We start from the raw sequence: 14,405 nt of genomic DNA, 5'->3' as shown, positions 1-14,405 counted from the left end.
ACCATAACATTGTATCAATCGCATCTGCTAGAAAAATGACAGGATGGATAATGAGAGCCTTCAAAACTAGGGATGCCAAGCCCATGATGACACTTTTCAGGTCACTTGTTCTATCTAGGCTGGAATATTGCTGCACACTAACGGCACCTTTCAAGGCAGGTGAAATTGCTGACCTAGAAAATGTAGAGAGAACCTTCCCGGCGCGCACAACGGAGATAAAACACCTCAATTACTGGGAGCGCTTGAGGTTCCTAAACCTGTATTCCCTGGAACGCAGGCGGGAGAGATACACGATTATATACACCTGGAAAATCCTAGAGGGACTAGTACCGAACTTGCACACGAAAATCACTCACAACGAAAGCAAAAGACTTGGCAGACGATGCATCATCCCCCCAATGAAAAGCAGGGGTGTCACTAGCACGTTAAAAGACCATACAATAAGTGTCAAGAGCCCGAGACTGTTCAACTGCCTCCTAGCATACATAAGGGGGATTACCAATAGACCCCTGGTAGTCTTCAAGCTGGCACTGGACAAGCACCTAAAGTCGGTACCTGACCAGCCGGGCTGTGGCTCGTACGTTGGTTTGCGTGCAGCCAGCAGTAACAGCCTGGTTGATCAGGCTCTGATCCACCAGGAGGCCTGGTCGCAGACCGGGCCGCGGGGGCGTTCACCCCCGGAACACTCCAGGTAAACTCCAGGGATACAAGTACATAGATGTGTTTGTAAATCACATATCAAATACTTCATGTCCTAAGAGCTGGGGCACAAAGTGCTTAAAATACAACAGGCATTAACCCTCTGAACTGAGACACTAACACAAAACTGGTTGCTCTGGATCCTTAGTTGCCTTGATGAATCTTTTTCTAAGTTCCTTCAGATAGTTGGATGCGCTCTTCAACGACCTGAAGCTCTCTCAGCCTGAGAACACATGCATACAGTATATGCTCAAACACTACAAATAATTATTTTACAACCTTAATACTTCATGCTTGAAGTGAGGCTCAAAACTATACTGTTATATCCTAGCTGGGCCGAAATCTTTATCTCTGGTGTCCTGCGTCACGAGGAAATCAGTGTAAGAGTACGGGGTACCATGTATTAAGATTTAGATATTAGCCATTTGCCTTTCTGTAAAGTCTTACTTGGAACACGGGTGACTAAACTCACCCCTGACTGCCTCCCAAACTTTGTCTTAGCTTGGCTTGATTTGAGTCTCTCTCTCTCTCTCTCTCTCTCTCTCTCTCTCTCTCTCTCTCTCTCTCTCTCTCTCTCTCTCTCTCTCTCTCTCTCTCTCTCTCTCTCTCTGCCGGTATTAAAAAAAGCGAGAGGGAGGATGCCCTGAACTATAAATCCGTCTCGCTGATAAGTACTGCATTAAGGCTGGAGGAAAAAACTTAGAGAAGACGTTATGAAAACAAAGGACACTTGACAAACAGTTCAGATTTTTTTTTGATTAGCAAATTTCATTCAAAAACGAAATGGACAAGCAGACTGAAAAAAGTTGCATTCTTTGGCGGGTTTAGTGGTGTATTTTGAATATAGTAATTTAGCGAGTGTTCCTAATAGACGCTTTAGGAGAGGGTAGCCTAGTGTTACTATAATAAGACTCATTTAGAGGGAGGAGGTAGACTAGTGTTACTTGTAGACCAGGGAGGGGTACACTAGGGTTACTATAGCAGGCTCCTTCAGAGGGGGTAAACTAGTGCTACTAGTAAATCCTTCAGAGGGAGTAGGTCTAGTGTTACTATGGCAGACACCTTCAGAGGGGGTAGACTAGTGCTACTAGTAAATCCTTCAGAGGGAGTAGGTCTAGTGTTACTAGTAGACCCTTCAGAGGGGGCAGACTAGTATTACTAGTAGACCATTCACAGGGGTAGACTAGCGTTACTAGTAGACCCTTCAGAGGGAGGGGGTGGCCTAGTGTTACTAGTAAACCCTTCAGAGGGAAGGGGTAGTGTTACTAGATCCTTCAGAGGGAAGGGGGTAGACTAGTGTTACTAGTAGACCCTTCAGAGGGGGCAGACTAGTGTTACTAGTAGACCATTCAGGGGTAGACTAGCGTTACTAGTAGACCCTTCAGAAGGGGCAGACTAGTGTTACTAGTAGACCATTCAGAGGGAGGGGGTGGCCTAGTGTTACTAGTAGACCCTTCAGAGGGAAGGGGTAGTGTTACTAGATCCTTCAGAGGGAAGGGGGTAGACTAGTGTTACTAGTAGACCCTTCAGAGGGAGGGGGTGGCCTAGTGTTACTAGTAAACCCTTCAGAGGGAAGGGGTAGTGTTACTAGATCCTTCAGAGGGAAGGGGGTAGACTAGTGTTACTAGTAGACCCTTCAGAGGGAGGGAGTGGCCTAGTATTACTAGTAGACCCTTCAGAGGGGAATCCTAGATGGTGAATGGCTCTTGATCCATGAAATTAAATCTTCAAAACTGATTACCTCACATTCTCTGGGCGCTGCATGACACCTATGGGTTTACAGCTTCCCCATAATAATGGTGGAGTGTGCACTATGCTGGTGCTCCTTGATGTCAGGCCGACACTCGAGCACACACGCACGCTTACAGAAACCTAAATAATCGTTTAGGACTCTACATGACATATGTTAGGCACCAGCAGGGAGCCCTCGCAGAAAAACTAGACCAGGTCCAAAGGTTTGCAACAAAACTGGTCTCAGAGTTGATGAGATTGAGTTTTGAAAAGACTAGAGGAATCGAACCTGATGACTTTAAAAGTCTAAAGAAGGATTAAGAGAAATATGATTACGACATAAGATACTCGGAGGCTTTGACAGAGTAAACAGAAACAGACCTTTTAAATTTAGTGGCAAAGGGTCGAGGGGGTCATGGATGAAAAATGACGCAAAGGAGCCGCAGGGATGTTAGGAAACACTTGTTTTTTTTTTTTTAATATAAGGGTGGTAAATAAATGGAATGAGCTAATGACAAAGTGGCAGAGCACACTAAATACACAGTTTCAAGAGTAGATATGATAGGGCCCACGAGGCCAGGAACCAATAATGCCGGCGATTGTAGTGTGAGGCGGGACAACTAAGACTCGATCCCCACAAAGACAACTCATTGAGTACACACTAGTCGTGCGCCTCCATATTAATGTCTTCTGGTTACTTTACCATATTGATGACAGTAATGTATTAAAAGTGTAAAATATGAAAGTATAGCTGTTGTGGTGGGGGTCTGATCAAGACCTATGTACGTGATCTCTGGAATTGCTGTTAGAGCTACCGATCACAGCATGAAATGTGACTGATGCATTTTCCATATTTCTTTCTTGAAACTAGAAAAAAATATAAAAAACTAGAGTGAAATCCTCTCCAAAGAGCATCTAGACTATAAATAGATGTAGAAAGAGGAACGTGGGAACTAACCTGGGTACTGGTTGGCAACTGGGAAGTGCTGTGTGATGCTTGTTTGTGCCTTTCAGTGAGGACATCTGCCGAGGAAGGCGGTGATGTCTTCGTGTGAGTTTTAGGCTGTCCCAGCTCAGATGACAACTCTTGTAAACGAGCTAGCACTTCCTGTAATGTGCTGCTGAAGTTCTGCCAACAGTCCTTGAACATGTCACCCTCCATGTCCGATTGTTTCTTCTCAACTTTCACTTCACGACCTCCAAAAGGAGACTTGCTTCGACCCTCACAAGATTCTGAGTCTCTGGAAGTATTTCCCAAATAGTTACTCTTAACTGCTCTTTCTTTCTGCCTTTCATCCATCTGGCTTTGCTTGTGCAACACATCTTGGTCCTCAATACTGTCTTTATGTTTCTGCTTCTTGTCTTGAGTGTTATTCTCAGCATCAGATGACACTGTGGTGTCCGGGGTCAGCACCTGCACCTCCGGCTCCTCCTGGCTCTTATATGTCTTATAGTTAGACTTCTCTTTACATCCAGGTATTCTGGTTCCATTTAGCTGCTTTTCGCGGCTATTGTCATCAGCTCGAGAATTGCTTATGTATGCATTAGAATATGTCCAGCAGACATCACCTTCAGGCGGTTTGATGTTTTCCTTCTCGCAAACCTTGTTAATAGTGGACTTGTCTGTGGGGAAAGTGTAGCTACTCTTGCCAGAGGGTTTTGACGTCTCTTTGTTTACCTCCTCACGCACCACTGGTCGCTGTTTTTCTTTTTCTTGGGAACGCATCTTATCGTGCATGTTTATACTTTGTGATGCAGTTGTTATACCTTTGTCAGCCTCGGTGGTAGCAACGGGATACTGGCCAACCTTCTCAGTGTCATCTAAATGCTCAATACGGATTGGGATGCTGATTTCCTTTGCTTCTTCATATTTGGAAGTTCTGCGGTTCCTGTGACTGGCTTTATTTTCTAGCTCCTCTTCTTCTATGTCTCTGTTCCTTCTTCTGCTGCCGCTAACATTATCAGCGATGTCATGGTGGGCCGCTCTTAGTGCACCCTCAGGGTAACTTTTCCTTCTGTATTCAAGGTTGTCATCTCTGCTGCCTCCACCTGTGAATGTATCGCTTCCTCTTCTACTCGTTCTGTCTTTAGACCACAGTAATTCATCTTCTTTTTCTCTTCTGCTCTTCCTCTCATTATCAAGGCTTTGATCCCTTTCTCTGCTCGAAGTCAATCCAAAGGTTTGTCTGCCCCTGCTTGTACTTCTGTCTCTGGGCGCCGAGTATTGGTCTTTGTGTGTGTGAGTGTGGTGGTCTTGTGGTCTCTTGCTGGGTGTTGGTCCCGGGTCAGGCTGAGTGGCAGAATGCCGCTTAGTGGCACTCCTATTACCCGCTGCTGCATCACCCTCCACAGTTACAGGAATCACTCGCACATCAGTCTGTCAAGAGTAACATTATTAACTACAAGCTGACACATTCTTCCCGGAAGCAAAAGACAACAAACATTAATAAGCTTCAGTAATATGATTTACAGCCGCTACAACAAGGTTGTGTACAGCAGGTCCAGAGTGTAGGGTGATAAAGATAAATTCTCAGGTGTCTTATACGTACAACGTTTTACCAAGCAACTATTGAGAAAACCCAGAGTTGGGTGAAACTTTGTACAAGGACTCCTCCCTCTGCATTGTGTCTTTCACTGTCAACATCACATTTCGCTAACGGTCTCCATCTATCAAGTACTGTATTTGATACTAAGAATATACAATATAAATGCAATTGCTATATAAATATTATAGACATCACAGAAACACTGAATGATGGTTTAAGAAAATTGAGAAATTTAAATTCTCTAACTTTCCATTCTAAGTCTAGTCTTTTCGAATGGCAAATAAGATGCATGTGCACCACCTGGGTATCTCATTGAAATTCCCAAGTGTTGCACATGTCTAATCGTATTGTATACCCTTGATTTAAGACTTACTTTGTGTACAGTCAAATGACTGAAGAATAAAAGTCACATTTCCGTTACTGGAACAATGTGCAACTAACCCACAATATATTGTGGCTGGAACAGTTCACAAGTAACACACAGTTGGGGACCATTAAGTCAGAAATTGTGACTTAATAATGAAGTAATACAGACCGTAACGTAGCCTAAATCTTCCTCTGACTGCGGATTATCTGAATCGGCGAAATTATTACCTGTACATGTAATTCAGCACTGCATGTGAAATTAATTTATTTTCCTCGGTTGTAACCTTCCAATTCTCTCTATGAAAGGTGGAACGGCTTCTATAATAATAACTGAACTGCTTGTTGTCTAGTAATATGTTGTGTGGTTATGTGTGTATACATGTTGAGAGTTTTAATCATTATTTTCATGCTAGTGGGTTTAGCGCTTATTATGATTATAATCATTATTTTAAGTATTAAAGTATTCTAGACAGGTTACGTACTTTTGTAGTACAGGCTTTAGACACCTAAATGGATTGGTTGCCTTGATGAAGGAGTCTTGATCCAACAAATTGTAGGTACACTCCCCTCCCTGGGATCAAACCTGATTATTACCAATTCCCCAAGCGCTGTATGACCAAGATTTAGCGCTTATCAATTAAACATAATAAAAGAAGCAGACTCACTCTTTTAGGAATAGTAACTGTGAGGACAGCATCCCGGGAGAGGATGGACTCTACTTTCTCTCCGTCAGCGTCCGGAGGGAGGTTAAAGCGACGGTGTAGAGTGCGAGCTGAGGATGTCTTGGACGAGGTAGAGGTACTATCGCTGTCAGCACCCACCTCCAGCCTCCCACGCACTGACAGTGTACCTCCCGCGGTACGTACCGTCACATCACCACCCACAAATTCCCGCACGTCCATCACAAGCTATCATGGTAAGAGATGGTATTAAGTAGTTACATGGGAATATAACAAAATTATCAATGTTGAAAGATATTCCACATGTGGACTACAACTTCAGTGATAATATAACAAAGCAAGGGGGAGAGGGTGTGCAGGAAGCAGTGTAGAGAGACGGTATGCAGGAAGTACTGTAGAGGGAGGGTGTGCAGGAAGCAATGTGACAGTATAGGGTGTGCAGGAAGCAATTTTACCTAAAATGTAATTCTTAATATAAGTTAAATCACATTAGGTTGCGATAAATTGATTACATTTAATAAAAAAATTGGCCCAGAATATAACTGCCTTTATTGTACAAGCCACTAAATACTGGATAATTTATGTAATAACCGACTGATAGCTCAAAACAAGTGCTCAACTATATTAGCCCAGCCCTAGGTACTAGGATCATCAAACTACACCTTCGTACTGCATTTCTTGTCCGTGTCACCCTCTCTAACAGCTTCAGCCTCTAACTTTACCTGTCTTAATTATTTAATCTAAGCCGCAAGGGTTGTTGTTAGTTCCTTCCTCGTTAAAATAACGTACAAGATGTATGGTTTATAATCTGTCAGTATGTACTGTATATTAATCATCCCCTTAGAGTATAAATGGGCTGGATTAAAGATGCTCGTTCCACGGATATCAGCTTTCTCCATGGTTCCCGATCATTCAGTGAGCTATCCTCAGCTTCCTCCCTATCATTCAGTGAGCTATCCTCAGCTTCCTCCCTATCATTCAGTGAGCTATCCTCAGCTTCCTCCCTATCATTCAGTGAGCTATCCTGAGCTTCCTCCCTATCATTCAGTGAACTATCCTCACCATCCTATCATTACACTGATAATACAGGCAGGGTCAGTCTGGGTCAGCTTAAATTTAATTACTGGATCTCTGGGTTCAGTAATCTCAACCAGTTGATTTCTTGACCAGTCAGTTAGGTGGTAATACGTTTACATACTAGATAATAATAAATGGTTAAGAATTGTGGAAAATAGTAGCAATATGAGGGACACAGACATAGGCGCAGGTGATGGTGGGACACAAGTGATGGTACGTACCTTATAAACAGTACCCTCGTCCTTGAACCTGGCAGCCTGGGCCGCATAGTTGATGCGTGCTGAGCGCAGTGTGCGGTACATGGAGTGGTAGTGAGAATCTCGCAATCTGTCACGCGGTGCGAACATTCCCCCATGGTTGAACCTGTGGACCATAACTTGCCACTAAAACTAATATATATATATATATATATATATATATATATATATATATATATATATATATATATATATATATATATATTACATGCTGGGGAAGTAACGAAAAAAATACACTTCATTGTGTTTATCATTAAATTATTGTAAACTTGTCTAAAATATATTTGGTTGGATTAGGCTAAATTAAATTGCGCTTGTTATAAGGCTAGGTTAGTTTTCTAAGGTTCTTTTGGTACAAAATAATTAATTTTTGCATTACCTGGAGTTTACCTGGAGAGAGTTCCGAGGGTCAACGCCCCCGCGGCCCGGTCTGTGACCAGGCCTCCTGGTGGATCAGAGCCTGATCAACCAGGCTGTTGCTGCTGGCTGCACGCAAACCAACATACGAGCCACAGCCCGGCTGGTCAGGAACCGACTTTAGGTGCTTGTCCAGTGCCAGCTTGAAGACTGCCAGGGGTCTGTTGGTAATCCCCCTTATGTATGCTGGGAGGTAGTTGAACAGGCTCGGGCCCCTGACACTTATTGTATGGTCTCTTAACGTGCTAGTGACACCCCTGTTTTTCATTGGGGGGATGTTGCATCGTCTACCAAGTCTTTTGCTTTCGTAGTGAGTGATTTTCGTGTGCAAGTTCGGTACTAGTCCCTCTAGGATTTTCCAGGTGTATATAATCATGTATCTCTCCCGCCTGCGTTCCAGGGAATACAGTTTTAGGAACTTCAAGCGCTCCCAGTAATTGAGGTGTTTTATCTCCGTTATGCGCGCCGTGAAGGTTCTCTGTACATTTTCTAGGTCACCAATTTCACCTGCCTTGAAAGGTGCTGTTAGTGTGCAGCAATATTCCAGCCTAGATAGAACAAGTGACCTGAAGAGTGTCATCATGGGCTTGGCCCATATCTTTAAACGTATAAGGGGGATTAGCAATAGACCCCTGGCTGTCTTCAAGCAGGCACTGGACAAGCACCTAAAGTCGGTACCTGACCAGCCGGGCTGTGGTTCGTACGTTGGATTGCGTGCAGCCAGCAGTAACAGCCTGGTTGATCAGGCCCTGATCCACCATGAGACCTGGTCAGACCGTTGATCCCCGGAACTCTCTCCAGGTAAACTCCAGGTATAAGAAAATTTTAGAAAGGACTTAATTTTAAACGAGTTCTTTCTAATTGACCAATTTTACTTATTCGGCACGACATTTATATATATATATATATATATATATATATATATATATATATATATATATATATATATATATATATATATATATATATATATATATATATATATATATATATATATATAAAATATATATAATATATATATAATATAATATATATATATATATCTATATATATATATATATATAAATCAGTCATTATCTCAGTCCACAGCGGGATTCGAACCTTCATACTGTATCAAAGTGCACATTACTTTCGCCACTCAGCCAGATTCGGGATCTGGAAGTCTCCCACCGAGGCAGAATGACCTGAAAAAAACACTTTCACCATCATTCATTATCACTATCTTGCCAAAGAAGCGCAGATACTACCTGGAGTTCAAATGTCTTTCCAAACTGCAGATATCCCCGCCCTTCCAGAGTGCAGGTACTGCTCTTCCCACCTCCAGGATTCAAGTCCGGCTAACCGGTTTCCCCGACTCCCTTCAGTGGAACAGACTCCCAGGTAGCGTCTTAAGGCAAGAACTTTCGGTAGTTTTAAATATCCACATGAATCTGTGAATCTGACTTGCCTAGCATGGGCCAGTATGCCTGCTGCAGTGTTCCTTCATTCTTATATTCGGATTATTAGGTTATCCTGGGTTATTAACCAGCTGGGATAATAATTCAAACAAATCTGTTACTTTCTACACATTAAAAAAAATCGCTGTGTGCGCCATCTGTTGCACAAAAGAAAGTAAACTAAACACGAAAATGGTGTGTAATTCCACATTTGTATGTAACATCTTTTTTTTTTAGCTTGGAATAAAAATAGAACTGAATATTTTCATTCCTACTTTGAGATCTTCATCAGCAGAGAGCTCCTGATCGAAGAAATTATAATTGCTCTTCCCTTTCCTCGGATCAAACTTAATTACATCCCATTATCTAAGCGCTGTATTTTCCCTATGGCGTTAGAACCTCCTCACGATAATAAGGACAATAATAGTAATACCCTGTAAATATAAATAACACTAATAACAAAATGACACACTATATGAGGAAAAGCGCAACATTCTCAATTTTATTTTCCAAAGTAAATGCAATTGTGAATTTTTAAAAGGGTGGAGGGGTAAGTCAGTGGAAGGCCTCGGTCAGATGACCAAAAATTCCCGTGGCGGATCATCATATGACCAACACCCGCGTCAGGAAACTCTTGTCCTGTTTCCTGATAATTCTTACCTAACCTAACCGACTATGTGCCTGCTTCCAGACAAATCTTACTAAACCTAACCTTCGTATATCCGTATGCTGCTAGTGTTAAGATTACATGCAACCTTGTTGACCCTAGTGTACGGTAGTCGATAGGCTTAAATTGTAACCCCATTATGAGCTGACTTGAACAGAGCATGTATATAAAAGAAATTTATATACTTGGGATTCAAGTATTTATGTCATGTGACATGCAGCCTTAATGACCTTTGTGTCGATAGGCTTTAGTACAATGTTTATACAGAGATGGGTGACATTTAGGTGTACATGCAGAAAGCCCCTTAGTATGCAGTTAACCAGTCAAATATTTTCTATAATCCAGAGATATGCAACAGTGCAGCCCTGATATCAGTGGCGACTAAGATATTAGATCATGCTGACTATTTTATACCCTAAGAGGACACTGCTTTGGGAGCCATTGATGGAATGGAATTATTTGTTTAAAGTCTTAAACGTTTGTATAGAATATTTTCCAGTAAATTTGATCACTGTACCTCGTGTGTGGAAGAGTATGGCGTAGTGTATTGCCAACAAGTAAGGTATGCTGCCCACAAGTAATATTTACTGCCGACGAGTAAGGTTTACTACCCACAAATATGATTTATTTCGCACATATTCCAGATTATCATCTTAAAAAAATACTATTGTCTTTAGAATGGAAATCTTGGTGCGTAGGAGGGTTATTTGTTGTATCAACAACGGCTTCAAAGTAATTTTACATTTCTTTTTCAGATGAACGAATCTAGAACGGCGTTCATGCGTTCGCTAGTCCGTCACTTGAACTATATATCATCAGAGTAAACGTGAAGACGGTTATGCATCTAAGGATGGACTCGAGAATGTGCTTTAGGAAATACTCTGCATCCATGAACTGACGTGGTAGATTTGTCAAGCTGCCATGGAGGATCATGGCGCATTTCCAAGAATATTTTTATTAATAAAATGTATTATGTAATAAGATGTGGGTTATGAGGAATATCCGGTGGCTTCAAGACAACAGGACTTCAGTTGTTCAAAATATCTAAGGAAAGTACCTTAATTCTACTAGTCTCTTGATCTCTGCTCGTATATGATAAACTGATAGAATACAAGTTCGGTAATGGTGGTGGTTGAGTAACGTGCCAGACACCGGACTGGCACGGTGCCTGTCTCTTGTCTAACCTCGTCCAAAGCTGCAACACACACACACACACACACACACACACACACACACATTCAACATTATGGAGCTGGCTGCAGTAGAACCGTTGTACACTGATTTACGTGTGTATCAGTGATTGGTAAAGTTACTCATTTTTGGGTAAAAAATATTTAATGGCTTCATTTAGAGTTTAGCGATAACTTATATAAATTCTCCAATATTAAATATGTTGTAAAATGAAGACAATTATATTTTTGGTCTATGGGTAATTTTTTTTATCAAAAAATCTAACAACCTTGATTAAGAGTTAAATTCTAGATTAGATTATGTTGTGTTACCTCCCTACTCCCCCCCCCCCAAAAAAAAAAAAATCTAAAAGGCCCAGTATATAAATGTGTATTGCATAACCCACTTAATATTTGAGAATTTACATACTAATTGAATAGAGACCCTAAACATATTTATAAGCCTTACGATTTGTATTTTTAGGTTTCGTCTTGTTGTGTATAACATAACACTGTAGGCTACTGTGAAATAATTGGCGATATTTCAGGTATAGCTATTTTTCTGCCTAACAACGATAATTGTACAATCTTGGCTAAGGCTGATACTGACATGGCTCGTCACGACTTTGGAATCATTCTTGGTCACATCGCATTCTTTAGATACAATCAAGGTCCGTATTCGAAAGCAGCCTGACACATGCAATGTATGTGTTAGTGAGGCATGCAGGTGAGTAGTTTGGGTTGTGGTTAGTAAGGTAAGCAGAACAGGAGCAGTGTGGGTCATAACGAGGTGTACCTATCGACGATCCTCCTGACGGCATTGTTGTAGTCGCCCCAGGCATCCCTGAAGAAGGGGTCCTCGAGAAAGCTGCCCTTCTTGCTGACCAGCAGTGACCTGGCCCTGGGCGCCTCGCATACCATGACTCAGCGCCTGCAGGGAGAGATACATCACTGCAAGATCACTACCACACCTCGTACCCTCTCCCTCAAGGGTAAGGAGGGAAGGCATGAATGAGGACGGTGAAGATCAAGAGAAAGGGAAGGTAAAAAAAAAAAAAACTAGGGAGGGTGTTCTTGGGAACTCCATACACATTAATCAGAGAACATAGGAAATATTGAGAAATAGAGTAATGAAAAACCAAATCAAGCAGGAGAAAATTACTTTTGCATATACTCTTGTTCCTGATTAATGTTTAAAAAGGGGCTGAAACACTAAACACTGCATCAAGACCTTTCTTGCAAACAAGGCACATTATTCAGTATCGCCTAATTCATAAGGACTTTTGACAAAATTCGAAGCGCAGGCATAATGCGACGAATTAAAGAGATGAAAGTTAGACAAATTATTAATGTTGGCTAAAGAATACCTTTTAAAAAGTAAGATTGTTTCAGTGCAAAAAAGTGAAAGTGCACAGACTAGAACTGGGCAGACCCCAAAGAGGTGTCCTCAGTCCTATGTTGAATACGACAGGATTATATATACCAAAAGATTAGTCTCACTGTATAAACACTTGGGAAGAGTTGATTGTAATCCCTATCTTCATGGTTAAAGTAATCTTGACTGGTGATGGATGTGACTGCAGCTATAGCGATCTCGTTGACAAGATAGGCTATTAACTATCCACACAAAATCAATTGTTGATTCATGTAGAAAAACTGCTTCGATCCTTATGTGACAAAATAAATCTAGCACTGAAAGAACTTGATGCAACATGCAAAAACTTAATTTTTTTAATATCTGTAAGGAAATCAAAAGCACTCATGTTAAAATACAGATTTTTCTAATGGCTGGTAAAGTCATTGACTGGGTACTTTACAGTATCAAAAACAGCAAGGCGATGACGGATGAACTAATGCAAAATTGTAATAATAGGCTAATATCGCTCATAATAATATTACACAGTGGTGGACCATTAATATCAATCCTATGTTTAGCGCTTTATTTGATTATAATAACGATAATCAACCCTACGTATATCTTCATTTCTACTAGTACGTATATGTACAAGGTATACAGGCCTAGCTGGCATCAGTGACATACTATATAGAAAGTCGCTTGTTATGCAGAGCATTTCGGGCAAATTAGGATGCGACCCACACCAGTCGACTAACTCCTAGATTCCCATTTTACTGATGGGAACGGAGACAACCGGCGTAAAGAAATACGCCCAATGTTTCTACCTTCGCTAGGAATCTAACGCGGACCCTCGCCGTGTGAAGCGAGAGCTTTAGCCACGGGGCACCGTGATGATGCAAATTTCATACATTCTGAGTGCTAAAGATCATGCTACTATTTTAAACAAATATTCAGTAATTAGTGAAATTAGAGAAGATCAATTGTGATGAATGACTGCCCAATATTGTCAGCGCTGTATGACCCCCTGTGGGTTTAGCGCTTAGTTTTGATAATAATCCCTCACAAAATAAGTGACTGCCAAATACTGTCTACATGGCGGTGTGTTCACTCATAGGATGAGCCGGAGTGTAATAGTCTTTTGCGGCGGTTCCCCTCAAGGGAGGTTCCTTGACGCTAATGAGGGGGCTCTTGATCTAAGGAATTGGATCTGTGCTCCAGTTCCCTGAATTGAGGTTGAAGATTGAGACACTTATGCAGCATATAGGAATCTTTATTCAGGAAACGTTTCGCCACACAGTGGCCTCATCAGTCCAATACAAAGAGGAAGGCGTAAGGAGAGGAGGAGTATGAGGTAATCAGTCCCTCAGCCTGGAGTCGATGTGTTCAGTCCATCAATCTTGTAGAATTGATGGACTGAACACATCGACTCCAGGCTGAGGGACTGATTACCTCATACTCCTCCTCTCCTTACGCCTTCCTTTTTGTATTGGACTGATGAGGCCACTGTGTGGCGAAACGTTTCCTGAATAAAGATTCCTATATGCTGCATAAGTGTCTCAATCTTCAACTTGTCGGTTTTTCAAACCATTCATCACACACACATCCCTGAATTGAGCCTGAATACCTTCCATCTCCCTAACATGCGTTGAATAATCCTACGAGTTTACCGCTCCCCATGATTATAATTTTGCGGCTGTTATTCATCTCGCAGGATGAGTGGCACTGCCAAATATTAATAGCTAGTGTGGGTTACGTTGAGAGTTTCGACTGGGAGTGAAGCGAGGTCACACTTGGCAGGCATCATAACGCATCAATGACGGGCAGCTGTTGCTCCATAATGTTTCTAATTTTGGTTGAAGCAGCAAGCTAATATTTACCATGCTTGGCGCCAGCTGCAACCTCCAGCCTCCCACCAGCATCTCTCTAAGATAAACACTTTACCCCATGATGCTACCCTTCACCCCATGATGTTACACTCTTACCCCATGATGTTACACTCTTCA

At 41.8% G+C, this 14,405-nt stretch overlaps 1 protein-coding gene and 1 long non-coding RNA gene across 5 annotated transcripts in view; one reads left to right on the top strand and one right to left on the bottom strand.

Moving 5' to 3' along the window:
* LOC128698527 (serine/arginine repetitive matrix protein 2-like) overlaps positions 1-14,405 on the bottom strand; it is a 55,635-nt gene that overhangs the window by 25,877 nt on the left and 15,353 nt on the right. For 3 of the 4 annotated variants that reach the window (XM_070103915.1, XM_070103916.1, XM_070103917.1), the window contains exons 2-4: positions 7,321-7,462; positions 6,008-6,250; positions 3,389-4,807 (exon numbers count right to left, since the gene is read on the bottom strand). In XM_070103915.1, the coding sequence (XP_069960016.1) occupies positions 3,389-4,807; positions 6,008-6,250; positions 7,321-7,446 (1,788 nt within the window). In that variant the 5' untranslated portion in view covers positions 7,447-7,462. Of the gene's footprint in view, positions 1-3,388; positions 4,808-6,007; positions 6,251-7,320; positions 7,463-11,841; positions 11,977-14,405 lie in introns of those variants that run through there. The other variant, XM_070103914.1, reaches the window with a different exon arrangement.
* Positions 6,117-11,843, top strand: LOC128698529 (uncharacterized). Its single transcript, XR_008408477.2, has 3 exons — positions 6,117-6,258; positions 9,051-9,153; positions 10,632-11,843. It is a non-coding gene; the product is annotated as an uncharacterized lncRNA (long non-coding RNA).

The sequence above is a fragment of the Cherax quadricarinatus genome, chromosome 88 (genome assembly GCF_038502225.1).
Source record: "Cherax quadricarinatus isolate ZL_2023a chromosome 88, ASM3850222v1, whole genome shotgun sequence".
In the NCBI taxonomy this organism is placed as follows: Eukaryota; Metazoa; Arthropoda; class Malacostraca; order Decapoda; family Parastacidae; genus Cherax; species Cherax quadricarinatus.
Note: the sequence above shows the minus strand (reverse complement) of the source record. Positions and strands in the feature narration are given on the sequence as shown.